General features: G+C 54.3%; 1 protein-coding gene across 1 annotated transcript in view; it reads left to right on the forward strand.

Moving 5' to 3' along the window:
• Positions 1-27,951, forward strand: part of SNTG2 (syntrophin gamma 2) — a 95,958-nt gene that overhangs the window by 64,177 nt on the left and 3,830 nt on the right. Inside the window, exons 10-15 of the mRNA XM_039855034.1 lie at positions 5,103-5,277; positions 6,471-6,587; positions 11,267-11,338; positions 15,474-15,680; positions 22,948-23,040; positions 26,369-26,479. Of these exons, the coding sequence (XP_039710968.1) occupies positions 5,103-5,277; positions 6,471-6,587; positions 11,267-11,338; positions 15,474-15,680; positions 22,948-23,040; positions 26,369-26,479 (775 nt within the window). The remainder of the gene's footprint in view (positions 1-5,102; positions 5,278-6,470; positions 6,588-11,266; positions 11,339-15,473; positions 15,681-22,947; positions 23,041-26,368; positions 26,480-27,951) is intronic.

Raw genomic sequence — 27,951 nt, forward strand, 5'->3', positions numbered from 1 at the left:
GCCACACGGCCAGCTTAGGTGGCTGCTAAGCAGAGCGGGGTGTGCACATCAGAGTGGGGGGTGCCCGAGTCCTCTGCGGGCCTCGGGGTTTGCTTGCTTCGGCTGCGTGACGGCCACCAGAGCCTAAGACCTTCGTTTCAAACGTGACATTTTAAATTCCGAAGGTTCCCAGAGGTAAAAGGGAAGGAAAAGAAACAGAACAGGAGGTAGGCGGAGGCCACACTGGCAGCTGGTCTCCGCGGGTCCCCCGGACAGCTGGCGCAGGCTGATGTGGACGCCAGCGTCTGAGGGCCGGAGGGCCGGAGGGGTTGGTTTGGCCACTCGCTCTCGGCCGCCTGTCACTGGCGGAAACCGCATCCACCCCGGGGGGGTGGGGGGGGCTGGGAGAGTTCACGGAAGGGCCGTGTGGCCTGTGAGAACCGCAGCCACCTGAGGTGACGTGGAGCAGGACCCTCATCCCCGGGTTTTTGGATGTTGGAGTTCGCGCCCCGCTGTCCCCGGGCTTCACCGACAGCGAATGCCGGCACGTGGCGCGCTGTCATCTGCGGGCGCTGATGCGTTTTGTTTTCGACGATGAGAACGGCTGCCATGTGTTCGCATGTGCACGTGTTTGGTTTTCAGGTACGAAATGCATCATGAGAGAACCTTGTCCCCCAGGACACCTCCTGCAGCTAATTAATTCCCGTTGCCCGTGAGACAGGTTGGAAACGTTCCGCGCTGATGTGCCTGTCATGTGACCCTTTGCTCCTTTTCTCTGCAGATGAAAATGGCAAATAAATGCTGTTCTCCCTGTGACCAGGTGAGCTTTGTTGTTTCTGCTCGTTAGTTTGGTTTGTGCTGGTTCTGGAACAAGCCTCCCCAAGTAGCCTCTTCCTGTTTGTGGCGTTTGGCTGGGAAGTCTTGGTAGGAAAACAGGAGGCCGAGGGTGGGGGGTGCCCGCAGCGTCAGCCCCACGAGACTGCTCCTGCGCAGGGGGGTGGGGCGGGAGGGGCTGTCCCTGTCCTGTGTCTGCGTGTCCGTGGGGACTGTCCCTCAGCACGTGCGTTGCGTAAGGGGACGTGGTTGAGCGTGTGGACAGACACGATCGTTTAAGATGAAGGTTTCTGTGACAGGGCACGCCCGTGCAGTTGGAGTCTTAGCATCGTGTGACTTTCTCAGATGACCTCCTTGTTTGGAAAGTGCCCCTCGTGGGGCCTGTGACCCGGCAGACGTTATTGCTGGTGCTGGGGACCCTCCCCCGCTCCCCCAGCACAGGCAGCTTGCTCACCTTCAGGCCGAGGCTGAGTCCTTGCAATGACCCAGAGCCACCTGTGTGGCTCCCTCTTCAGGACCCTCAGCTCACTCCTTCTCAGAGAAAAGACGATTATAACCCACCCGGCTTCCTACTTCAAGCATTGCTCGGGTACCAGGTCCCTTGGTACTTAGGAGTGATCCGTCGTAGCCAAGCTGCGCGTTGGCACTGGGGAGGTAAACTCTGAGGCCAGGGTGATTCTCCTGTATCTTTTTATAAAGCCATGGCTCACACTGCAGTGTGAGCACGAAGTGTCTACTTCACCTCATTACTTTCCTGACTGGATCTCCCATAGGTTTGAGGACCGTACACTGTAGCCTCAGGTGAAGGAACTGAGCAGAACGTGTTCAGTTTGTCTTAAATAGCGCTTAGGGACACTCTCTAAAAAGCGCGTCACGATAACATTTAAATTCAAGATGGAAGACAGGAGGACAAACAAGCCTCTGCCAGTCAAAAGCGTATTGAAAAAACATCGGAAATTAGGGCTGAGTTTTAAATTAAGCCACTCTAGTCAACATTTTTAAATTAGAGAAGAAACTCTTGAGAAAAGTTCTTCTAAAATTATCTTTCCTTTCTTGTAAAATTTTCTAAATTTATGGTCAACTATTTTTGTTTCGCATGGCTAAATGAGGGTGGTGAGCTATTTAACGAGTAATAGCTCCATGTCTTCAAATTAATACAGGATTCCATTCATATTCTTATAACAGAAATTTCTCAGACTTTTCCACTGAGGATCCACCTCTCCGTGCCTCACACACAAAGCGCGCCTTCTCTGGATTTATTTACCGAGGCTGGTCAGAGAATAGACCAAATCGGTGCTATATTTGATTATTCTGTTGTCGAATCAAAATTAGCAAAATGCCGTAGGAGTTGCTTTCTACTGTAAATTAGACTCTTCCAAGTCCGCGGGAAGGAGTGGTGCTCCAGGTGGTGCTCCAGGCGGTGCTCCAGGCGGTGCTCCTCTGTTTCCGCGTTCATGGCGGGCGGTTGTTCTCCCTTGGGACCATCGGATCACCCATGGGCAGCGGTTCGCACACACTTAAGTACAGAGCTGATGTGAGCTCTGTACTTGACTCATGTTGAGCACATACCATCATAATGTGCAGCTTTTACAGGCCTTGAACTTGATGCGTTTGGAAGAACACCGTGCATTTTCATGAGTGCACTTGAGTTACTTGGCGCAATGGGCAGGGCACTGGTCTGGAAATCAAAACACGCGTTGTTTTACTTTGAGCTTAACTCCTTTTTCTTGTTGCCTCACAAGAGAGAATCAGTTTTAAGAGAAACTTAAAACTTTCTGAAGAGCAAAATTCCTGATAGAGAGAGAGAACATTAAACGAATTATGGTTTAAAGACCTCGTGCTTTTGTTTTATCTTAATGAAGTTTTACCGCACAGTAAACCTCATTTGTGTGATGACAGTCTTGGTGGCCTTATTTGACTAAAACCTGGATTCTCATCTCAAGGAATTCCTTCTCTGCCTGGCATAATTTAAACAAATTAACACCTCAACCCTGAATTTACTGGAAACTTAAATTAGTTTATATGGAAATGATGATGAGCTTCACTATGTAGATCGTTAAAGAATCAACCCTGCTGTATCTTTCTGTGATTTTAGTAGAGGATTATTTCATGTTTTTCCCCCAAATTAAACATTTTGATAGTATTATAGTTTATATTTATGATGTTGAACGCTTTAAAACAGGAAAGATTTTTTTTTTTAATCATTCTGGACAACTAATTGTTTATTTTGGTATATAGCAAGTAAATAATATTTGAATACATATTCGAAAATGAAAATATTTGACAACCACTGAAAGTGGCCAACAAAAAAAGCAAACAGAATCGGATAATACAAAAGGCATAGAATATAGATCTTTAGACTCATCCGGTAAATAAAATGACTCTAATTTGTCAACCAAACCGGAGCACTGCTTTCTGGGGTAAAGGTCAACCTAAAAGCGAGGCCGAGACAACGGGCGTAAAGTTAGAATCGTGCCAGGCAAACTGGAGCACGCGTTCACCCACTAAAATTGCAAACAGCTCTGTGTATTTCCAAAATAAATTTCTTCTCAAAAACCTGAGTTAAGATGGGTGCCTTAGCCACCAAATCCAGCGAAACCGAGCAACTCGAGTGACTGGCCTTTTCAGTGTGAAGAAAAAGACTGGCTGAGCAGGTCGCTGATGGTGCCAGACTCAGCACCGTGACTCATTCGAGGGAGGAAAAAAGGAAATGGACTTTCCTACAGAAACGCCATCGGAAAAAGATAAATGAAAACGCGCTCCTTTATTATAACTGTTATGTTCTCTTAATTTAATTATGATGGTACAATCAGGTTCATAAAATTATAATATACATTTCTTGGGACATGTCATAAGCCATTAGAAAATTCACAGTATAAAAGATAAAAATAGCTTCCCTTCAAATTATGTATGAACCGCACATACCTAAAAAAAGACTCGCAGATCCACCAGTGTTGCCAGCAATAGCTAGGCTATGACTTACTTCTTTGCTAATTAATCGAGGTAGAATTAAACTGCACGTGGACGTGATTAAGTTGTCACCCAGTTACAGGCATTCCAGGCTTTTAGCAGGCTGTGTGCCTCCGTCTGGGCCAGGAAAAGCAGCTCCCCGTCCCTCCTCGGCGTAAAACTTCCTCGAACAATGAGGCCTGCAACCCCTTAACCAGACGCAGGAGGGGACACTGCCCAGCCCTGGAGGTTAGAGGATGCGGTGGACAGGGACGGTGTGCCCAGACCAGCCTGGGAGGCATGGGTGCTGGTGCCCGCCCCGCACCTGTGTCCCCAGGGCCTGGAGTCGCTGTCACGCTGTGCGGCAGCTGGACGGTAAATGGACGAGCGCGGCCCACGGAAGGGTGCTCGCTGCTGCCGGGCCGGAGAGAGCGCCGGCGTCTCCACCGCGGCCCGGGGCGCGCACGGCCGCTTCCCGCTCGCCTTGGTCCGCAGTCTCTAACTCTCCGCCGCCTGTCGTCGGTCACCTGTCTGCGTTGGCATCTCTGTCTGTGGGCGTTACAGCCCTGCCTTAAGGCTCGCTCCTACGTGTCAGCTTCGAATTCATCGTCCATCCCTTGTGAAATCCGAACTCTGGCTTGTGGTTACGTATCCCTCGGAGAGAAAGAGGAAGCGGGGGAGGCTTGGCAGCGTCTGAATATGTGATCAAGTAAAGAAAAGGCAAAGGAGAACAGCAGATTCTGTCCTCCCCGGCAGGGAAAAGAATCACTTTAAATCACTTTAGAATCCCGTTTATGAGTTTAATTAGAAACGAATTCAGAGTCTTCAAGTGTTGGGGCTTCTTGCCATGGAAACGCTCGTCTTGCAGATTTTCCGAGCCCCTCGCCGCTTTGCCGGAGCCCCGGAGACGGGCCTTTCATCTCTGTCCCTCGGGCCCCCCGCGTCGTGCTCGCTGCCCGTCCCCCGCCAGCCCCTCCTGGTGCGGCGATGGGATCCCTGAGAGCACACGTAGCATCTGAGTAGAGTTTTGAGCTTGTTGTTGACTTAAAACTGCAATAATTTAGAGTTGAAACCACGTTCTTGCTGCAATCGTGTAGCCGCTCAGGCAGCTGTGGCTCGTGCGTGGGCCATGTCACATGCTCCCTCTCGAGGGACGGGTGGCCAGGCCATCCGCCAGCCCTGCACGTGTGGCGTGGAGGCCGGCGAAGGCGTGCGGCGTGATGTGCCAACGGTGCGACTCCCACAGCTCCTCCTCAAGGTGACGACAGGGCCCGATACTTCTGTGGCAGAGCTGGTGCAGAGTGTTGTCACTCACACCGCTTCATTGGTCCTCGGAACAGACTTGCGCAGTGGGCTGTGTCACCCCCCGCTCTGAAGATGAGGACGTGGGACACAGAGCGATCGAACAGCCTGGACTTAACGTTCAGCGCCCTCGTCCCTGAAGCAGGGGTGCTGCTGCTGTCACCGAGCGTCGCCGGTGGCCAGCCCCCGTCCTCAGAAGGCGCCCCGGGGAAAGTAAGGAACGAGCTGAAGGTCGTGCGGGAACCGCTGGGCGGCCCATCCGGGCTGCCGGCCACGCAGCCGTAGGCCTCACGCCACGACGTGGACTGTAAAACCGGTTCCCGGGGCCTCCGGGTTATTTCTAACAAGGTGATCGTGTTCTCACCTGTAATGATCCCAGCTAAGGCTGCAGGTCCAGTGTTCACGTCATAGGGCTTATTCTGCACAAACCCCAGGTGTGGCATTTTTTTCTTTTACTGGGCAAAACTCACTATATTTGCAGTTCATTGTTTTTAGTAGCCATGTTTAAAATTAATCGTACCTTAAATAAGCTATACAAGTCTGTTTGTATAGACTTGTAAATAAACGTTACATTCATGCAGCAGTGAGTTTGGAATTAAGTGACTGAACTCCAGTTAATTTTAGAAACATCAAAAATCTGCTAAATTAGCTAGAAAAAATGGAATGTTTCTTATCCAAAATATATGAAGAACTCTCAAAACTCAATGGTAAGAAAACAACCCAATTAAAATGAAACATTTTTTTAAGAGTGGAAATTGAGCACAGATTATGACTTACAGTAGTATTTATGTAAACAATGACAAATCAGTATATGATTCCAAAAGTTATTGGAACTAGTAATACGATTTAAGGAATCAGGGCATGAACGCATACTAATATTAAGCTAAAACTCTCGTGCGTCTCGCCTGAAGTTTTAATGCGACGTGTGTTTTGTCGTAAGTGTAGGAGTCATTTCGTTTTAATTTTCCCATTTCTTCATTTTGCTGTGTTAACAACAAAAAGTCTCTGTGATCCAACCAGACAAAAAAGGGGAAAAAATAAGTCGGTGAGATGTTTTTCAATAATGTGTTACTGGGTTTCAAGTCTGTAACCCTCACTCCCGATAGAACGTGAGTGAACACTGCGTTTTTAACAACCGTGTGGAAGGTACAGCTCTAACGCGGCCGAGAGGCCAGTGCCGGGCACCCGGGAAGAGCTCCAGAGCTCACGAGCGGGGCCTGGCCCGAGGCCGGGCCCTGGACGTTTCATCCCAGACGTCACAGATGGCGCCGTGCTGCTTGGTTTGGAGAGCGACCGTGACCCCCAGGCCCTGGCCTGCGGGTGTGCGAGTGCGGACGGGCGGGGGCCGCTCTGCCCGGGGCGGAGGCCCGTGTCAGGGCACCGACCTCACAGCTTTCCCTCTGCAGGTCGTGCACATGGGCTGGGTCAGCGAGAGGCTGGAAGAGGCCGGCCGCCGTCCACCCGTCTCACCCAAGTTCCTGGCCGTGAAGGGTCCCTCACTCTACGTGTTCCGCACCCCCCCGGTAAGACACCCCGAGACCTCCCAGGCAGGGGTGCTAAGCTCCCTGCATGGCGGGGCGGGAAGCTGACCTGGCATTTGGAAGGGGCTGTGCCATGGGCCGCTGTCCCCACACGGTGACCAGGTACCCGTTTAGGGACCTGGCTCTTCTCACTCTAGACCCATGAGTTGTCTAATCCATTCCCTTCTACCCGTTCAAATAGTCGTTAAGACGGCACAGCACTGTCCTGCTTAAAAAATGGGCTGATTGGGAGGTGAGAATGCAGAAGGCCCCGTCTTAGCATGTGATTTACGTGGTTGAAGAACCCACAAACATGCAAAACATGCAAAACACGCAAAACCCAAAACACGCAAAACACGAAAAACACAAACACGAAAACTCCAAAAACACACACAAAACACAATAAACACACAAAACCCAAAACACGTAAAACCCAAGCACGCAAAAACACGAAAACTCAAACCCACAAACCCGCGAAACCCAAAAACACGAAACACGCAAAACTCCAAACCCAATAAAACCCACAAAACCCAAAACATCTAAAACCCACAAAACCCAGAAACACAAAACCCGCGAAAACTTAAAATATCGCAGAAAAACACGCAAAACTCAAAACCCACAAACCCATGAAACAATAAACACGCTAAACTCAAACCCACAAAACATGCAAACTCAAACCCACAAACTCCAAAAACCCCAAACACGCGAAAACACAAACCTAATAAACACGCGAAACTCAAACGCCAAGAAACCTACGCCAAACACAAAACACGCAGAACACAAAACACGCGAAACACGCAAAACTCAAACCCGCATAAAACCCGCGAAACTCAAAACACGAAATCCGCTTTACAAAAACTCCGTAAACACAAACAATAAAACACAAAACACGACCCACAAAACACCTGAAACTCAAACCCAATAAAACCTGAAACCCAAACACGCGAAACACACAAACCACAAAACCCACAAAACACGCAAGAAAATTCAAAACACACAAAACCCACAAAATGCAAACACGCAAAACCCAAACCCACAAAACCCAAGAAACCCAAAACCCGCAAAACACGCAAAACTCAAACCCACAAAACCTAAAACCTGCAAAACCGAAAACACGCAAAACATGAAAAACACAAAACACACAAAACACGCAAAACAGTCAAAATACTCAAAACCCGCAAAGCACTTCCCTCCAGACATCTCTGACCAGTGGCCAAGCGCCGGCACTTAAAAGCTACTCTCTTCCTTGCATTTTCCAAGTTTTGTTAAAAGAAACAGCCTGACTTAGTCTGGTCCATCATGTAAATTTAGTGCCGAATGCGCCAGTCTGCGATGCTGTTTTCCATTTCCCAGCGACACCGTTCTCCCTAAAGCGGGGATGCCTGCGTTATTTTTAGCGACACGATCACGGAACCGCAGGCAAACAGCAGACCAGGTACTTTCACGTTCCAAGAATTTGGATGCAAGTTACAGTGAATTTAGTTGAATGGATGTCTAGGAGATATTTTTCTTTGTAAAAATGGAGTTGTTGGAGTCGCTGGAGCTTACTGCCATTAACAGTGAATGCCAGGATCTCCTGCCCGGGGGCGGGTGCTCTCCCACCGTGTGCATCTGCCACGTTCCCTTCACGCACCGTCCGTCGCGGGGCGTTCGGGCGGGTCCGTGCCTGGAGGACGTGAACGACGCCGTGACGAACACGGGTGCCGAGGGCTCCATTCCCTTTGCACAGACGCCAGAAGCGGGACGCCGAGCACAGGCTGGTTCTGTCCCGAGTCTTTTTGGGGAGCCTGCGCTGCACCATTCCACGCTCCCGGCGACGCTGAGCAGGGCGCCTTCTCCACGTCCTCACTGGCACTTGTTGCCTGTCACTCTTGGGGGTGCTGGCTTGGTCAGGGCCTGGGTTGGGGTGTCCTGTCATCTTCACACTCCTCAGGCTGCAGACATTACATTTGTACAGCTTTGTCTGTGTCAGTCACCTCAATAAAGTGATTCAAAAACTAATGAAGGGAAACTGAGTTTCACATTCAGACACGCAGACAACGCGTATTTCTTTTCATCGATAAGTATAGTTTTTTTAAAAATAAGCTTCGTACTGGGGAATGATTTTAGCTCACGGAAGAGTCGCCCAGATGGGAGAGAGAGCTCCCGCGCGCCCTCCCGGGGCTCCCCGGGTGGAACCCCTCACACGCTGTGGTGCGTTAGCTGGACCCGAACGACAAAGGGCAGCAGGGCACTGCGCACGCACCGCGGACACCAGCGGACGTCACTGTCCCCAACGTGGGACACCAAGGCCGCGTACTTGCTGACGCCAGGAGCTCCCTAAGGGTTTGCACGTGTAATCACTGACTCCTCCTCAAGACAGATGTAGTAATGTCCGCTAACGTTTGTTGCAAATGTAACAGTTTATGGTTTCATCTCACAAAGTAGCACTGCGAAGGAACTTGAAACATAAAAATATGAAAATAACTGTGAAAAACCGTGATGGCCTCGGAGAGCTATGATTGATGAATCGAGTGGCTGTCAATAATCAATACCTGTTAAGCTCCCAGCAGAGGTGCCTCCTACGTCTCTGGGGCAGAAGGAACATCGCCTGCTGCCCTCGGCCCAGCGCCCGGCCCTCCGCAGCCCCCGCGTCCCGGACACCATGTGTGCAGGCCCCGTGCGGTGCTCAGGTCCCGTGTAGTGTGCAGGCCTGTGCGGTGTTCAGACCCCATGCAGCGCTCAGGCCCCGTGCGGTGCTCAGACCCCATGCTGCGCTCAGGCCCCGTGCGGTCGGTGTTCCTTCTTGCCCCGTGTTCCGTTTTCCATGCGTGAATTTCTCCACGTACAGAGTTCTAAGTCATGAGAAACGCTTTCAGCGTGAACCACATTCTGCACCTGTGTGAACAAAATACGATTTCACCCACTTCCCTTGGAAGTTTCAACTTCATGGGCAGAACTTCTCATTTTGGGGGGACGGGGAGTCCCCAAATCATACCCATTTTTCCTGCATTAGCAAGTCCTCATGTCAGTAATGCATATAAACACCTGGCACTGCCCCCCAACAGTGTGAACGTCCTCGCACTCATCAGCACCTGCACTGCCGTGAGGCTCGGGGTCCACACTTTCCCACTGGTGACTCAGAGATGGATTCAAATGCAGACACATTGAATCAATTCACCACGTAACAGTTAAATTCTCCAGCTGCCGTGGTCCAGCCACGACAGGATCCAGGGGGCCCCGAAGGTGGGCAAGGCGTCGGCGCGGGAGACAGTCGACTACACAACTCAGAGGCGGTGTGACACTGTTCCATTTTATTGTGATTTGAGTACAACTTTTATACTTTTATTTTGGCATTTGATTATACTTTGTAGTTAAGGTAGCAGGGAGTTGAATTTCTGTGGTTAGGCGAAGTGGAAAATCTTATAGAGTATATTATTATTAATGTTCATGATTAACTAGTACATTTTTCTCTCAGTCATTAGAACAGAACTACCTGATGGAACAATCTAAACTTTTAATTCTCATATCTATTACATAAGATACAGTTCGATTTAAGTAAAGGTGATAGATAGATGTATTCATAACAGCAAGCATTGGCTTGTGGGCAGACATTGTTCTTCTTTCTGCCTGAAGAAATCTTTTAAATGCTGTTTGATTTATGCTATATCTAAAGTTCAAGCTGAACCTTTCTCATAGCTGTTCAAAAGTTTCCGTGGTGCAGTATTGAGGAAGATATTTATAAAAATCAGTTTTACAAAGCTGCTTTCATAAGCTGTTTCTGTTCCTTTGTTTTTTAAGCACCAAGGAGGTCCTGACCTAGCCAGCCTTTCTATGAAACTTAAACTACTATAAGGCACATGAATTCCATCTTTATTCACTATACATATACTATCTTTATTATAAGCTCCTGTATAAGGCAAAAGAAGATCAGGTAATCTTTTCATACTATTAGCCCCCCTAGGTGGGTACGAGAGTTTTCCATTTATCCACTAGGCCACAAAAGGAGGCCCTTCCATAGTAGGCACAGGCTTATGAGTAAATTTTTTATTCTTCACTAATTTTTCTACTAACTGTGTGGGAATAGGAGTATAAACTGGTTCTAGTAATTCAGCTTGTTATAATTTATTCATAACATCTTTAAGAGGCGCGTCAAAAAGAATTTCTCTTAATAATTGTTCAAATAAAGGGTTTACGCATTCTGGACACGTCAAGGTGACTAGAGCTGATTCCATACGCAGGGAATTTACTATGTTTTCCTCAGAGCCAATTTTGAGGAAAGCCATTTGTACAGCGTTTACACTTACTAGAATTTGTGCTACCCAAATTCCCCTATTAATAAGATCGTTCCTAAGAAACCAGTCATCCCTAAACACATGCCACGTCCTCGTTCTTGACGATGCATTCCTCGAAGCCTCTGTCCCCATCTCCGGACCTTGTCACACAGTAGGGTAGAAAGAGGACGCGGCACCCAGCCAGAGGCTCGCTGCTTTTCACGTATGCATTAAAGGTGTTTCCAGCTCTCAAGGTATAATTTACTAATAAAATTGCAGTTACTTAAAGTGTACGACGCGATGATTTGATGTGTGGAATGGTCCCTACCATCAGTTAATTATCACAGCCATCAGCACACATGGTCACCTTGGTGGCATTTCTTTTGGTGGGAAGGCTTAAGATTTACATATGTGCTTTCTATCTTGCAGGTGAGCACGTGGGACTGGGGCCGAGCAGAAACAACCTATGACCTCTGTGAGGTGCTGTTTAAAGTTGACAAGGTAAGCACCCTTTGCCCATCGACGCTTTCATGTAAATAAGAGGTCCCTTTGGGTTTAAAGTGTGAGAAATATTGTTTACCACTGTCCCTTGAAATGTCAAATGGCACGAAAATCTAGGTCCGTTTCATCATCGTATCTTACAGGTTGTCATCAAGGCAGGTGGATGGGTGGTGGACGGATGGAGGGACAGGTGAATGGTGTGCGTGTGTGCGTGTGCATGTGATGGGGACAGTGTGCTTTAGTCACTTCCGATGATGGTAAGATATCCCGGGAACTTCAGTCCGTAGCTGTGGTGTTAATTCGGATGCAAATCTGTGTCTGAAAGCTTTCCTCACTGGACCCGGCCCGAGCTGGCCGGCCTGTCTCCCGGCCGCCCCGGCTGAGGAGGAGCGTTCCTTGGTAAAGGGACCAGGGCTCATCCGCCTCAGGCTTCGGGTGGCCCGCTTCGGTGGACCTTTCCGGAGCGCGTAGCACAGTGCCACCGAGTCGGTCCTCGGTGTGCTCCTGCGGTGACCCCCTGCCGCGTGGTGGGCGCCCCGTGTCGGCGTTAGAGGCACGGGAACAGGGTGCCGATGTGCAGACCCCGCCGAGCCGAGCAAGCCCGGCAGCCGTGGCCCTCGGCACAGCCGGGTCCACACGGTGGCTGGAGTGTCGGGCCCGAAACGACAGCTCTGGGGAGGAAGCGGCCACTCATTGTCACTAAGCGACTCGTCGACCGAGAGGCCGTGGCTGACCAGCCCCCCCCGAGGAGCCTGGCTCCCATCCTGGGGACGGAGGCCGGCCGGGTCCTCGGGCCCATGGGCGTCCCCACGGTGGCTGGGGCCAGGCTTCCGTGAGGCTTGGTCTCTGCCGCTGCTGCTCTTGGGGAACCGAGGGTCATAACCGCTGCCCACAGAGGGTGACAGACTCACGGGCCACGCAACGTCCCTGAGCCCTGGCCCAGCTGACCCATGAATGCATGCGCGGGAGACGCCGCTGACGGCCGGCCCCTTCGGCTGGGGGCAGCAGCAGTTGCCCGCACTGGCTGACCACACACTGTGACAAACGTGCTCCCAAGTGATTATGAAATCACGAGCCAGCCGGGGCCGCGGCCGCCTGCTGCACACAGGCAGAAGATGACAGCGTGCTGAGCGGCCCGCGTTTCTGAGCAGCGTGGTGACCTCTGCGCTCAGTGTCCCGCCTGGGAATCTTCACCTGGCGAACTGACAAGTTTTCATCTCCTTTTTGATATCGACAGTGGATTATCGACGTCGATCATTTTGCACATGTGAATTTAAGATTATGGATAAGCATTTAATTCATTTTCCAAAAATTGAAAGACATATATGATTGCCATGAGAACTAGCACCTTTAGTGTAGATTTTTTAAAATGATTCTTATCATAATTGTCATTTCAAAGTGTAGCCATTAATATTTAGTCCAGAAATAAAATTTTGTGGTTGTGGTTTTGTTTTTCTATGACAAGTTCTCCTCTCTAAAAATTACTATTTCCAATTCTAAAATTATGTGTTTTGTACTTCGACGCTCACCACAAAACGGATGAGAAATCGCATCTGTCGTGCGCGCTGCGGCGAGCCCGGGCTGGGCAGCCCACGGGGAGGGCCCAGCTCGAGGGAAGACACGCGCTTCCTATCACTCCCGAGGTCCCCTCTAGCACGTTTGCTAAGACCGCGCGCGCGCCTGGCAGAGGCCTCTGGTGCTGGTGCTGTCTCCGCCCGCACCACGCCAGGTGACCCCGCACGCCGGCCCCGCCCGAGGAGCCGCGCACCAGAGCCCGAAGGCCGCGTGCCCTCCGTGCAGCGTGGCACCAGGTGGACCCGGCTCCGAGCCCGTCGAATCCTGTTCTCACTGTCAGAGACGCCGCCCTCGGGCATGTCTCCGGGGCGCCCGTGAGGCGCTTCTGGCGCGTTCTCCAGCGTGTTCTCCGGCGCGTGCTCCGGCCGCCTTTAAGGCGCGCTGCTGAACAGTCCCTCGCTCACCATCTCTGCAGCAGGCCGGTGGCCGTCGAGTCTGCAGCCGCTCCGTGTGTGTCACGCAGACGCACGGTGATTTGCATGCTCAGCTCAGGGCCCGGGGGCATCTGGGGGAACAGCCGCAGATGACGCCGGCCGCGCTCCCCGCGCCTGTGGCACGCGCCTGGGGGAGACCAGTTCGCGCTCTGGGAAAAACAGCATCTATGAAACCCGCCGAGTCTCTGCAGAGTCGCTCGAGTTGTTGGAAAAGCACCCTTTACGCCTCCTCTTCATTCCGAGCTCACAGCTCAGCTCACTGGTCTGCCATCCGGGGAGAGTCGTGACCGCTTCGTGGCTCGGAGCTGACGCTCCTCATGCAGCCCCAAGAACCCAATAGCAAATGTTCAGTGAACATCTGAAGAGCTATCGAAAGACCGTTGAGAAATAGTTAGGAATCTAATACGATCATATATTTAAGTGGTCTGTTAAAACTGTATTACAGATTTGTTAAATTGTGTGCGCAAATGGATGTTGCATGGCAAGAAATATGAAAAACGAAATCGGATGATAAAAACAGTCACAATAGAATTATTTCTCTTTTATGTTTCCTGTATTGTTGCTGTAATTGTTTCTAAATAAATAAACAGAAGCAAGGGAAAAATCCAGGTGATTTTTAAAAGCCGATCCTTGTATGTTTCTCAGAAAGCGCAGCTGGGTGGTCTCTCTGCTCTGGGCGGGGCAGCTGGAATGTTCTGTCCACGCAGTGTGATCACTGGCTCTGCCGGGCCGCGGACCAGCCGGGCGCGAAGCTCACGCTTACTCAGCATGATGACCCGGCAAGCCTCATGGACCTGGGTCATCATTAAGCAGACTGTGCGCCAGCCTGGGCGGAGGACAGTGAGCCACCGCTGCATCTGTGCCGTCGAAGCTCACGGCAGTCCCTTCTTTGTGGCCCCAGTTCAAGTTCAAAACTCGAGGCTCAGAGAGAAGTAAGTGGCTCAGGGCCAACACCCAATAACCACCGTCTGTCTCAGGCCCGTTCCCTTCCTGTTGTGTTCACGGCCCCCTGGTGATGGCTGGTGACGGGACAGAAAATAGCCACTCAGCTGATATGGACACTTGCCAACAGCCCTTCGGCGGGTGTCGGCCTTGACAGCTACGTTTAGTGTGTATAGACGTCGTGTCTGAGAAGCCGGGGCAGTGACTAAGCCCTGCTGTTCTGGTTTGTGACGCGTGGTCCTGTTTGCTAGGCAGTTTCTGTGTGTCCCAACCTGAGGCGAAGGCTCCGGGCTCCGAAATCTAGGTGCCGTCTGTCCCCTGGGTTCAGCGGGGACCAGGGACACAGGCGCTGCAAGCACATTCTCTCTCTCACGCACACGCGCACGCACACACGCCAACCACAAGGCGGCAGGTGTCTAAGCGCTGCACAGGGCGCACGGGCAGCTCGCTGCGTGCTGACTGACACGACCCCGCGGGGAGTGGTGTCCCGCAGCGCTGTCCCCAGGGCCCTCCTCCCGCCAAGCCGGTGCCCAGAACGCATAAGCAGCATGTTTTCAGTGAACGTGCCCAGTGAAGTCCAGGCCGGGCAGGGCACCGGCTTCGGAGGCGGGTGTGAGCGGCCCCCAGCCCGCTGTGGCTGCGCACTGGGCTCTGGTCAACCGCACGTTTCACCAGGCCATGCAACAGAGTGTCACCCTCTGTCACGCTCGCTCAAGCAGACTCCACATCCCAGGCCAGCGCCTGCAGGGCCTGGCGTGGGCTCGGCATGTGCCTGTTGGGTGAGTGGACAGTCGGTGCTCGGGAGACTGACCTCAACCCGGCGGGGAGGGGGCGGCGAGCATGAAGCCCTTTTATCCAGGACAGCAGCCCTGGGACGTGACGAGCCTGGTAGCTCCTGGATCCCAGGCTGAGGGGACGTGCTCAGCTGTGGCGCCCGCCTTGTTTTCAACACTTGCCGGCTTTAGGTTAAATTTAAGCAGGAAAGTCCGATGACTCTTATCTTTGTCTGAGTTAAACATGGGAAAGGAAGTTGTCACCTCCTATGCCTCAGGCAAGAGGTCCTCACAGGTGATTAAGAGCGGGGAGCCACTTCCTTGCAGGTGTTTACAGCTGTCCCCTCCCCGGGGCCGGGTGTGGGAGGACCCCCGTGTCCAACGCGCTTTCTGTCCCGTTCCATTTTGCAGCTCCAGCTCGCCGGTGACTGCTGGTCGCAGGTGGACCTGGGCCTGAGTGTCCGGGACCTCAGCGCCGAGGACGTGGGGCCTCACTGCTTCAGCATCACGGTTGGCCACGGCAGAAGCCGCTCCTTCGCCGTGGAGCTGGGCGGCGAGCTGGCCGAGTGGGAGGCAGCTTTCCAGAGAGCCACCTTCGCCGAAGTCCAGAGATCAGGGGTGAGTGGCCACACCGTGCTGGGGAAAGGCGCCGGGGGCCCGGGATGCAGGGGTTACAGTGCAGGTGACGATGCGCTTCAGAAGGGGGCTCTTTCAAAGCCAGGGTCCCGTCTGAGTCACCACATCGCGGTGACCGCTCGGCTCTGTGTGCTGAGCAGGGACCAGGCGGCGTCCTGGGGAGGGGGGCCGAGTGTCCCTGTGCCGTTTGCGTGCAATGTGGGGAGGGGTACAGTGATTCTCAGGCGGGCCCCAGTGAGTGCCACCTGGGCCTAGGTGTCCGGGACCTCGCTGCCAGGTGACAGGAGTCCGCTGCGCAGTCACCTGGCCGTGCGGGACGGTCAGGCCCCCAAGGCCCTTCGCTCGGGCTCCACGGCCCAGGGCAGAGCAGCGGCTCCCCGCTCACGGGCCCAGCACGGGAGCCTCCGGATTCTCGTCTTCGGGTTGTCCAGACGCTCAGGGTGTCCTCGTGCGCCATGCTCTCTCAGAGCCGGGCGTCCCTCCACCTGCTTTCTGCCCCCTGAAATCCGCCGGTCCCTGTGGTGACGTCACACGCAGACGGCCAAACACCCCAACGTCGGGTGTTCGCGAGCCACCCGGAGCTGGATGTCACCGTCTGGGGTCCGGTGGTTCCTGGCGCTGACGACCAGCTCACGTCGGAGGCAGCTTCCTGCACGTGTGGCCGCGGGGGCCGAGGGGCCGTGCGTGCCGCCCCCAGTCTCTGGGACCTACTCAGGGGTCTCATGACCTTTAGCCGCTTAGGAACCAGCGACAGGCGAAGGTCAGGGAGGCAGCGCTGTGCTGGGTGGGCGTGGAGGAAGGGCCTCCGCCCCCAGGCCTGGGGCGACGGGTCCCTCGCGGGTGACGGCGCAGGCATGCGTGTGCATTCAGAGCTGGCAGCACGTGGGGGGGTGGTCCAGGGACAGCGTCACCATCACGTGTTGTCCCTGCACTGGGTGGACGCGAAGGCTCCTGTTTAGGGAGTGGCCTTTTCGCCAGCCCCAGACTCAGTGTTCGCAGGGAAGCTGGGGTGTCGGGGCCCCTCACGCAGCACCAGGGCTCCCAGGGCCGAGGCCCCGCACTCCGCCAGGCCCCATGGGCCGCCGCCCCACATTGCCCTGGGCTGCAGAGCCCCTGCCTGGCCCTGGGCTTCCTAGTGGCAGGTTGGGGGTGCCTTGGGTGAGTTGGGTGGGCCCGAGTCCCGCTGGCCCGTCCCCCTCCATGAACTTGGACAGTGCTTCTCCAGAACAGCGTCGCACATTCTGCGGTGTGAGTGGGGAGGGGCACGTCACGGGCCATCACAAGCTTCACGACCGTCACCGTCGCTCTGCCAGCCTTGTGCACGTCACACAGGTCATCTACCTTTTCAGCGGGTCTGAGATGCAGGGATTTCCTTCGTCCTCCGGTTTCCCTGACGAAGAAAGCAGAGTCCAGGGCTTGGTGGCCTTCCCGTGGCCCCCAGAGGTTCTCCGTGGGGCGACCCTGCTCGGAGCTTCTCCTTGCAGACCTGCTCCTTCTACTCAAAGGTGCCGCGTCTGTGACACAGACGGGGAAGCAGAGCCCGGGCCGTGCGGGGGCGTTTGGCGGGCCTAGGCGGTGAGCGCTCCCCACCCAGGAGCACGCTGCGCCCTCCCTCCTCCTCCCGTCCCCCTCGTTTCCGTCATTTTTTCTCCTGTTCCTTCAGGGCGATCGTATCCCAGGTAACGGCGTCCAGTCGTAAGCCCGTGGACGTGCTGGTTCCCGTTACTGCGCGTGGCCGGCCGTGGGCAGCTGGCCGTTCCACACTCGCGGGCTGCTCGTCACGCGTCTGGTTTCCGAGGGGCCCCCCGGTGTCCATGGCTCTGACTTAAACCCGTGACAGCGATGGCTCGCACCGGGCACATGTCGCCCCTCGGGCAGCACGGCGCGGTTGCATCTGAGGACAGAGAGTCGGAAGCGCTGGCTTCGGTCCCAGACCCGAAGCCCCGAGGCCGGCGGACCCTCAGTAAAGTCGATGGCAGAGTCTGGCCTCTGATCACGAGGCGGATGTCGGCAGCGGGGCTGGCTGCGTGCTTAGCTGCAGCCCTGCCCGTCAGCGGCGTGGCACGCAGCTGTGGCACCGTCCATGTCCCAATTCAGGCCATTATGGCTCAACCATTTCTAACATCATTTCTGTAGGAAAACGTTTTCCAAAGTGTTAACATCTGACTGGCACGTGTACTTCTGGCCTGGTCATGGCTACCTGTTCTAGGATTATCGAAAATACAATAAATGTTAATATAATAAGATACATCGTAAATGGCATGCCCTCCTGATTTATTGGATTCGATTTGACCTCAATAAACGTTGACCGTTCCAGACACCAGAAATGAGCATGTAAGTCTCTTTCGGTGGTGTGAATACATAACTATAAATAGCAGTTCGAAGGTCCCCCTGAGGCACGCGTGCATGCCGTTCGTTGCTGGGATAACAGTGCCATCGCCATGCGTGTCATTGCTCGGTCTCAGATGACGGTAGCGTCTGCCTGTGAACTCACCTTGCGTTGTTCATTAACTCACCAAACTCCTTCACGTGGAAACTGTCGATTCAAGAAAATGCTGCCACATGCTTTGGAACTCAAAACGATGCCAGTGTATCGAGAACGCGAGGCTTCAGGCCGGGCGCGCCGGCGTCTGGCCCGAGCGCTTTTTAATCGTGATCCTCCAGAGGTTCGCCAGACGAGACGTCTGTCCACAAAGCTCCTCAGGCACGACTCATTCCCCGCTTCCCTTCACAGCACATCGCTCCGTGGAAGATCTGTTCATCCCGTCTTCAGGCCTCGTGTCCCTCTGTGGCTTGCGCATCACCGAGACGGTCGCCAGAGTCAGGGACCAACGGCGCATCCCCTGCCGCTACCAATGTGCTTGTTTCTTAAAGTGAATCGAGCTCCCTCCGCTCCTTCAGGCGCCCTTTACCTCAAAGAACGCGTACGTCTACTTTCCAAAAAGGCGTGAGATATAGTCAAGGGGCACAAAACACAGATATGAAGCTGGAGTGGCCCCGGGAGGCCGGTTGCTAAGCTACGAGAGTCCCCAGGGCCGCCACACAGAAGGAAGCGGGTCCTCTGGTTTGCAAAGGTGCTGCCGAGCTGCCAGCTCCTTCCGGGAGGGGGCAGGTGCTGCCCCTAGCGTATTCCAGCACCTTCCTCCAGCGGGCCCTGGGCCCCCGCCGGCCTGAGCATGCCCACACCCTCGGGCCCGGGCGGCTGCGTCCGCTTCAGGCCTGGGCTGGGGCAACATGAAGAGCCTCTGTCCTTGGCTCCATCGTGTCCTTGCCCAGCCCCAGATCATGTACTAGCCGATCGGTGCCTGGACCATGTGTCCTTGGGTCCCTGCAGCCCGGGAGAGTGGCCGTGGACAGAGCTGCACCTCGTGTCCAGCCCTCCTGGCCTGAGGAGCTGTCTGCAGACACGGCCAACTGTCCCCAGCACGCTGTCCACCCCGATGGCTGGTACCTATGCACTCATGCTCCATCTGCTGGACCCCGCTGCAGCCTGACGCAGCTGTCGTCCGTGTCTGTCACGGTCCCCTGTCCACATCTACTCGTGTGCGTTTCCTGGGGGCACTGTAAACCGCCAGGTGGCAGGTTTCCCACAAGTGTCTGTGACCACCTGGGACTCGACGGTGACCTCGCTGGCGTGTCTTTAGCTGCTGGAACACAGAAGATGAGCTGCCGGTGGGGAACGTGCTAGAACACGGAGCCATGCTCTCGCCGGAATTCCGCGTTAAAACGAGACCCGTCGGCCTCCACACTGAGTATCTGAAGGTCTCCGGAGTGACCCGCCAGCACGCGTGTGATCGTGAGGAATGCCGCCCGAGGTTCCTGCTGGAAGTGAGCTCATCCGACAGTTTCTCAGGGAGAGACGGGGTCACGGCCGGCACCCCATCCCTCTAACCCGTCACAGCTTAGTGCAGACGGGAGCCGAGGGCGCTGCCGGTGCTGTTTCTGTCTCTGCTCTGAATCCGTTTCAGGGTTCGTCCAGCCCTTCAGCTCACACCCCCCGGCTGGCTCCAGCACAGCCTCTTCTCACCTCTAAAAACCTTTTGTTACTTGTCCGCGTGTCGATGTTTCTGCACCCCGGCCCGCCGGCACCCTGCTCCGACAGAGGAGGGCGGGGCTGACGTGACCTGCGTCCGCGTCTGGGGACCGCAAGGCCTGTGTCCTTCTGAAGCCCAAGCTTGGCGATGGCAGGGGTCCCGTCCTGGTGTTCACTGTGACCCGGCCCCAGAGTCTCCAACACATGTCACAGGCCTGGCACCTCGAAAAAACTTAACAAATGACCTGAAAGGCTTCAAACTACTTTTTTAAAGTTTATGTACAGACCCCTAATAAAGAATGTCGTGTATTCTTGAGCAAGGCAAGACTAAATTGGGTTTATTTTTTACAACTTCACTAAAATGTTTTTAAAGAACAAGTAGAAAATTCCAGCCAGTCAAGGAACTCACCACCTGCAAATACGGTGTCCGCACTGTTGTGAGAGAGACACTCACGCCTGCGGTTAAAACATTCGATTTGTTGGTGAGTCGTGCCACTCGGCTGCGTACTAGACGTCGCCATGTGTGTGTGTGTGGGGGGGCATCGTGTCCCCATGACGTGGAGAGTCAGCGGGGGGACTCAGGTCACCGGACTTGGAGTCACGGCATGAAGAACGCTCCAGCGAGGGGGCCGCGAGCCGTGCAGGAAGCCGCCACCCGAGAGGCCGTGTGTCCGCGTGGGAGGTCAGCGCCCCGTCCCCTTTGAGTCACCAGGAAAAGCCGAGTCTGCGTCCCAGGGAGTGGCAGCCACACTGGCTAGACCGCAGCACTGACAGGTTTGAAGGTGACAAGTATCGATGAGGAGTGGAGAAGCCAGAGCGAGCACGTCGACACCCTGGCAGAGGGGACGGACCGGGACGCGCGGGCGCCCCGTCTGCCTGAGCTGCCGAGGTGGCTCGTGGGGCTCCATGCCGGCTGTAGACGGAAGAGGCCATCGGGGTGACGCCCAGGCGAGCTCGGTGTTGCCCAGGCGGTCTGAGATGATGCGGACTCCGGGTTGGGGTGCGATCAAGGGGAACAGACAGGGATTTCAGTATTTCAGTATGTAAATGTGATACACTTTATAATAAACTTTTAATTTAAAGCAATAAAAAGGTAGGTAGAGGACAGGCTGGAGCAGCACCTATTCTAAAGCAGAGAAGCCGACTCAGAAGTTACCAGCGAGTTGTTCACAGGAATTCCAGAAGGTCCTGAGAAGTTAAGAGTCCACTCGGGTAGCATCCGGAACCCTGGAATGCGGTCTTCAGCACGAACCACAAACTCGCTGGCAGGTGTAGGGATGGGGAAGGGCTTTTACAGGCCACAGGCGCAAGGAGCTGGTCAGTGAAGACATGGGTGGTGTCGGGAGCCCAGGGGACAGTCAGGACATTCCCCGTCACCCGGGCTGGGAGCCACCTCTCCCATGCTGGCAGTGGAAGCCTCGTGGGGCCACCTCCTGCTACACCCAGCAGTAAGGCAGGGACACATACCAACGGAGGCCAGGCTGGCAGCCCTACTTCCCCGCAGAAGACGTGCCAGAGAAAGACGACTTAAATAAGACGAGTTTCAACACAGAAAATCCCTGCTCACCAAAAACCAGGAAGATCTCAAACTGCACGAATGATTACAGTGACCACCAACATGAAGGTGACAGGTGTTAGAATTATCTGACAGATATTTTAAAGCAGCTGTGATAAAAATCCTTCCGAAAGCAGAGCTCTGAAACGAATGACAGGCACAGAGCCTCCGCCGGGCCACGTGATGTTGCCGTGGGGATGTATCCATCATAAAGGAGAGCCAGACAAGCGTTTTAGGAATAAACAGCATGAAAACGAGAAGGTGAGCTCAAGACGGAACGGCGGGGCAGGGGGACCTGGACACAGGCCAGCAGAAATTGGCTGAACTGTCCTGTCACTGGGATGGTGGGGGCGGGGCCCACAGTGGCCACGGCGGTGCACGTGCAGCCAGGGCGCATGGTCAGTAGCATCATCATGACTGTGCGTGTGGTGTCAGTGGGCACTAGACTTACCGGGGGAGCACCTGGTGAGGCGTGTACAGGTCCAACGTCTGTGCTGTACACCAGAGACTAAAAAGCACTGAGTGTCAACTGTAACTGAAAAAATTTAAAAAAATTTTAAAGACTCGGTGACTGAAAACTTCCTGAGCTGGCAGGATGAAACCTACCAGCTTAAAGAGCCGAGGGCACTGACCACCATGTCCTCCCACTGCCCCGGACGATGGTGGGGGCGTCTCACCTGCGGGGGAGTCGCAGATGGTCGCAAGCAGCGAGCTCAGCGAGACCTCGGGGCTCGTTCCCCGGTTTGTGCCTCGACTGGAAAGTGGGGAACTCGCACTTAAGCACAAGTCTCTGCACTCTGTGCTTTTGCCTGACGTGTCTGGGAGTGTGCCCAAGGTGTGTGTGTGTCCGTGCGAGCGTGTGTGTGTATCTGTGATCGTGTGTATGTGTGCGAGCGTGTGTGTGAGTATCTGTGAGCATGTGTCTGAGTGTGTGTGAGCATGTGTCTGAGTGTGTGTGAGCATGTGTATGAGTGTGTGAGCATGTGTAAGTGTGAGTGTGTGTGAGCATGAGGGGCAGGAGCCCTGTGTGTGCCTGTGCTCAAGCCCTCAGTGCCTGCGCCCTGGAGACGGGTGGCTCCGTGGTCTGGTTTCAGGGCCACCGTCAGCAGAAGCCTGCACCCCGGGGCTGGGCCGCCCGCCCCACTGCAGCACCCACACCCGTGAGGGGCCTCGCTCGCTGGGTCGGATCTGCTGTGCTCATTCTCCTGCTGTTGGATGTTTCCCACTGGGCCGCTGGCCAGTGTGTCCACTTCCTCGGGGACAGCGTTTGGCCCTGCCTCTGTCCTGGGGCATCTCCTAGGACGCAGCTGGTCCTTTCCGAGGGAGGAGCGAGCATCAGCCAGCACTGAGCGTTCCAGCAGCACTTAGCTGGACAGACTCGCTGGCTCATTGGTTTGTGTCTGGTCAGCGAGAAGCCCACAGGGTGTCCGCTGTCACGGGGTTGGAGGTTCCCTGCTGGTGGACGTCCTGAGGAAGGCTGCTCCGGGCAGAGCGTCCCCACGACCCTGTGACCGTCCAGTTCCTCTCCATGCGGTCTGCGTGTTGACACATTTGAAAAAGGGGTTTCTGAGCACGGGCGGGGGTGGGGCTGCAACCTCCCGATCACTGCCAAACAGCCTCATTGAAGAGTGTTCTCTCAAAACCAATACTCTTGTTTCTAGTCCAAAACATACGTGTGCAGCTGGCGAGGAGAGACGCTGTGCTTCATCGTGGACTTCGCTTTGGGATTCACCTGTGTCGACAGCAAGACGAAGGTGAGGTGCCAGCAGCGGCTGCCACGCACCCCTGGCGACGTGGCTCGTGGCCGTTCAGCTGCTGACCCCCGCGACGTCCGGCAGGAGCCCCGGCCCTGACCAGCTGTGTCGTGTGCCGGTGGCTCCTTCATGCTCAGCCTTCGTTCCCATGTTGTGCCCAGGGGCCCAGTGTCTCCTCAAGGCCCAGAGCCAGGCAGTGTTGATGACAAACTTGTTTCTTGCTTGGTGACAGAGACTGTCCATGAGCAAGTTTTCGCAGTCCTAACCGCCCAGGGCCCAGGGGTGGCCCCGTCCTCCGGCTGCACGTGGCTGTGTCGTCTGGCCATGTGGCCGTGGGGAGCCAGGCGCTCCTCGCCTGAGGGCCGGCCACTCACCTGGGGCCTTCTCCCGTGTCAGTGTTTCTGTGCATGGTTTATTCAAGGTTTGTGGGGCACCAGGCACGCAGTGAGCTGGCAGAGGCCACTGTGTCTTCCTGTGGGTCCCCAAGGTGCCCTGTTGCAGGCACAGTGCCCGTCACCTGCGCCCCACGGCCAGGGCAGGGCAGGTGAGCGACTGTGGGGTAAGAGGGGCTTGGCACCCTCCCTTTGAGGGACTCAGAGCCCCAATTCTGCAGGATGGGGTGAAGGGAGTCACCCCCTGGCTCAGAGCGCTGACATCTGGAGGTGCCGTCAGAAGGCCCGGGGACGGGGCAGATGACAAGGACACAGGCCCGAGCCCCTGTACATGGCAGGGTCTGCACTGGGGTGCAGGGCTGGGTAGACTGGGGTTCACCGCATCTGCATTCCCAGGAGCGGAGATGCTGGGCGGGTGTCCCCTGTGCCACTGTACACTCACCCCAACAGCAGCCTGGCCTTCAGTGCCTGCCGGCCCCCTTTCTCCCGCGCTGCCCCGAGATTTGTCTCCTTAGGACGTGACCTCTTCTGCATGACACCCGAGTCCCCACGGATCCGGGCCTGGCCTTGAGGCCCTGCAGGGCCATTGCCCACCATTGCGCCCAGCACGTCTTCCTGGCCAGCCCTAAAAGTAACCCAGTGAAAATCGGGGAGTCCAGCATGTTTCTTAACGCGATGCGGAACCGGGCTGGGGCCCCGAGCAGACGCTGCGGTGTTGAAACACCCCAGAGACTGACCGCATGACCAAACTCAGCCCGGGATCAGCCTGCATTATCGGGCCGCCACCGTGGTGACCTGCTCGGCTGGCCGGAGTGGACCCTGACCCGGACGGTGCCAGAATCAGCCAGCTGACTTCCCAGCGTGACGGGGGCCTATGCGCTGGGAAGGGGCAGGACACGACAGGCCTGGCCGGGCCAGGGGCTGCTCTGGACTGGGCGCTCGGCCTCTGGGCGACCTCTGCCTCTGGAAGTCCCCTCCCCGCGGCTGGAGCTCCTGCCGCCCAGGGCCATGTCCGCTGTCAGTCACGGTTCATGATCCGGCTTACCGGCCTTTCGCTCACCTGAGCATCAGGTACAGTCTGCCCCCTGCCCCAACCTGCTTTCCCCTGGAGGCGAAGGCTCGACTCCACAGTCTCAGGTGGATGCTTCGTCATCTCAGGAGGCTGTGGCCTAAAACTTTCGTGTCTGTTTTACATCCTGATAGTAACTGAAAATGGAAACAAAACGACAGTACGAAAAGGAAATCGTTTCATGGATTCCTTAATTTTTTTTTTTCAATTTACAATATTTGAATAAATTTTCAAAAGAAAAGCTCTCCCCGCTTAACTGTGAAGAGTATAACAATGACTTCTAACTCCATGAAATATTTACAATTTTGCTGCATTTGAGAAACCTTTGTTTGTAAGTTAAGTGTAAATAGGTTTTCAATTACTTGTAGATTGACCTGAAATAATTATGAAAATAACTGATTACTGAGTGTGAAATGACTGAATAATTATGAAAATGATGTTTGCTTCATAATATAAGTCCTTTATATAAGTCATTATGGAAAGATCAAATAGGTTTTTGGCCTAGAAACACTTAGATTGAGACTTACCACGCGGATATTCACAAGATAATTAGCACTTCTGCATGTATTACCCTGACAGGTCTGACCGTGTGTGTATTATTTCTGGGTCAGAACTAGACTCAACATGGCAGCAATACTTGTTAACCAAATACTTGTCTGAAAAAGTTCTCCAGATTTGACTAGAGGCCCAGGTTTCATGCTGGACATCACACGGATGCCCAGCGCTGTGGCCCAGTGTCCTGACTGCCCACTCTGTCCTCGCTGGGATGTGGGCAGTGATCTCCAAGCCTGAGTCGGGGGCAGAGACTCAGCCTCCTGCCCTGGGAGTGAAGAGCTGGAATAAATGTCCCCTGGGGCCTGCGACTCTGGGGGTTCTCAGAATCTAGAAGGAACAGGTGTTCTGACACTTTGCCCCAAAGTGCAGAGACTCTGTGCAGCTGTAAGATTCAAAATCAGAGAAGGACATGGCCCACACCTGGAGGTCACCATGGGTCAGATAGGATGAAAGTGCCTTCAAACGCCCCCAGAGTCCCGGCCTCTCTGCCTTCAGGACACGCACGGAAAAATACGTTCGTAATTTCAAAATAAATGCTTTTAATAGAAACGCAGCCTCTAACGTGCTAAAAGTGACTGCTGCTTTGTATTGGGCTTTTCCTGGGAAGATAGAGATTTATTATCATGAAGTGTCTGTAATTAAAGACAATCATTTATCAAGTCAGGCATCAAGCTGCTGCTTGCCACAGCCTTGCTTATTAAAGAGTGAGAACTTGCAGAGTGCATTTTGTCTCTGAAGCGCCTTAGCAAACACGAAGTAATCTTTGTGCTATAGAGAGGGACATTATTTACGTTTTTCAGCTTGGGGCAGAAACTAAAGCTGGGTGCCATGGACACAGCCACGGACGGCCCATCAGTCAGGGTTGGCGCGGCCGCTTCGTCTGCACTCCGGGCCGGGTCTCATGTCCTGTAGCAACAACTGGGCCTCAAAGTCGATTTTTAAAAGTTTTACCGGCAGAAGAATGAGCAGCGAGCTTATGATGCTTTCAGGCTACGTACAGAAAAATCCGAAGAAATTGGACGGGGCAGATGAGGGCGGATGGGGTTGTAGAGAAGACGGGACGGGCTGGCATCGCAGGGCACCGCGACCCGCTCCGCGGGCCTGGCCGGAGGGCAGAAAGGGAGCTGGGCGGAGTGAGCACCTCCGCGGTGGGTGGGGAGAGAGAAGGTGGTGATTCTGATCAACTATCACGAGCTCGGTGTACTAAGCAAACGTCTGCTTTTGTTTAAACAGATGATTAAGTCACAAATAGATTTAATGAAATAAGTGAGCTCTCGTTTCCAAATCACTAATTAACTTCATGCCTTTGCAGAACGTCCTCTGGAGGTTCAAGTTCTCGCAGCTTAAGGGGTCTTCGGATGACGGGAAAGCTCGTGTCAAGCTGCTGTTTCAGGATCTCGAGACCAAGCAGATTGAGATGAAGGTAGGGCGCACGCTCCGCTGCCCGCACCACAGGTAGAGTGACACGCGAACGGGCCGCGGAGCCGTCTTCCCCCCCGCGGGAAACACGCGAGTCGGCCCGAGGCGGGGCCCTCTGCCACAGCCAGGCAACGTCAAGACCCCTGAAATACGGTTGGATTCTACCAGAAATCACATTTCTTAGTAAATATTAGCAGGAAGTCAATATCTGAAAACGCATGAGAAGTCAGAATTTAAAGGAAGAGTTTTACAAACCACTTAAGTGTATGATAAATTATCTGTGATATCAACAAACAGCTTTAGACGCAACTTATAAATTCATCGCACTGAGCTGAATTTTTCCCCCTTATTTTAGGTGTAAATGTATTGTTAACAACCCAGTTTTAATATAAACTAAAGACAAACCGAGGGCAGGTCCACACACTAAGAAAAAACAGAAACATTAAACCCGTGAACACGTGTTGCTCGGGATCAGTCAGCCCTCTGCACGCTCGTTTTTCTGATGAACTCAATCGGGGGGACGCACCACACGTGACATGTTATCTCTGAACGTTTAGCGTCGACTCTGACAACGCGTCATTCAGTGTAATGAGATGGTGTGCCACGTCTACTCCTAAGTGCAATAGAAATGGTGTAGAATTTCTCGGCATCCGTATAGTCAGGGAACAGATAAAACTCTGAGTATAAACACTGTCCAGGCTGGTGGGTCATGAGGTGCGCAAGGGGGCAGCCGATGACAGTTCAAGCACAGACGCAGGACACTGGGCTGTGACAGCTGACTACTCTCGGTCATGCTGCCCTGAAGGGAGTCTAGGGGACATTAGCCGTGAGCCAAGTGGGACCCTAAAAGAGAGAGGGAGGGAGGGAGGGTGGGAGGGGGAAGACTGGAAGGCTGACCCCCGACACCGTCGTCTCCTATGGTTCTGCGTCAGGTCATCCAAACAGGTGGGAGGTGCTGTCTCATCTCCCTGATAGTTAGTGATGTTGAACAGTTTTTAATGTACTTGCTGGCCGTTTATAGGTCATCTTTGGAGAATGTCCGTCCAGGTCCTTTGCGTGCTTCTTAATCGGGCCCACGCACCTGCCATGTGGGAAGCACCTCCCGCCACCTCCCAGGACTGCGTGGAGCTGGGACTCTGGGCTGCCAGCCCCGCCTGTCCGGCAGAAGTCCCAGGTGTGTCACTCCAGCAGAGCACGTTAGCGCCTCCTGAGCAAGAGCCCTTTGCCTCCAGAGGCCCTGGGGTGCCCGCTGGGCACGGAGCAGAAGCACTACCTTCTCTACTCAAGTGCATTTCGTGCAGGACTCAGAGGCGGATCCTGGTTTTCCCTTTACCCGAGCATGAGAATCGTCCCTGGGTGGTTGTCTTTCCGCCCACACGCAGAAGCGGCGAGCACACGGCGACCCACCGCGCCTCGCCAGACGCAGCACCGCGCGCGATGGGGGCCCCTTTCCGGGGGGTTGGGGGGGGTCTGGTT

This window comes from Pteropus medius, unplaced genomic scaffold (assembly GCF_902729225.1).
Source record: "Pteropus medius unplaced genomic scaffold, Ma_sr-lr_union100, whole genome shotgun sequence".
In the NCBI taxonomy this organism is placed as follows: domain Eukaryota; kingdom Metazoa; phylum Chordata; class Mammalia; order Chiroptera; family Pteropodidae; genus Pteropus; species Pteropus medius.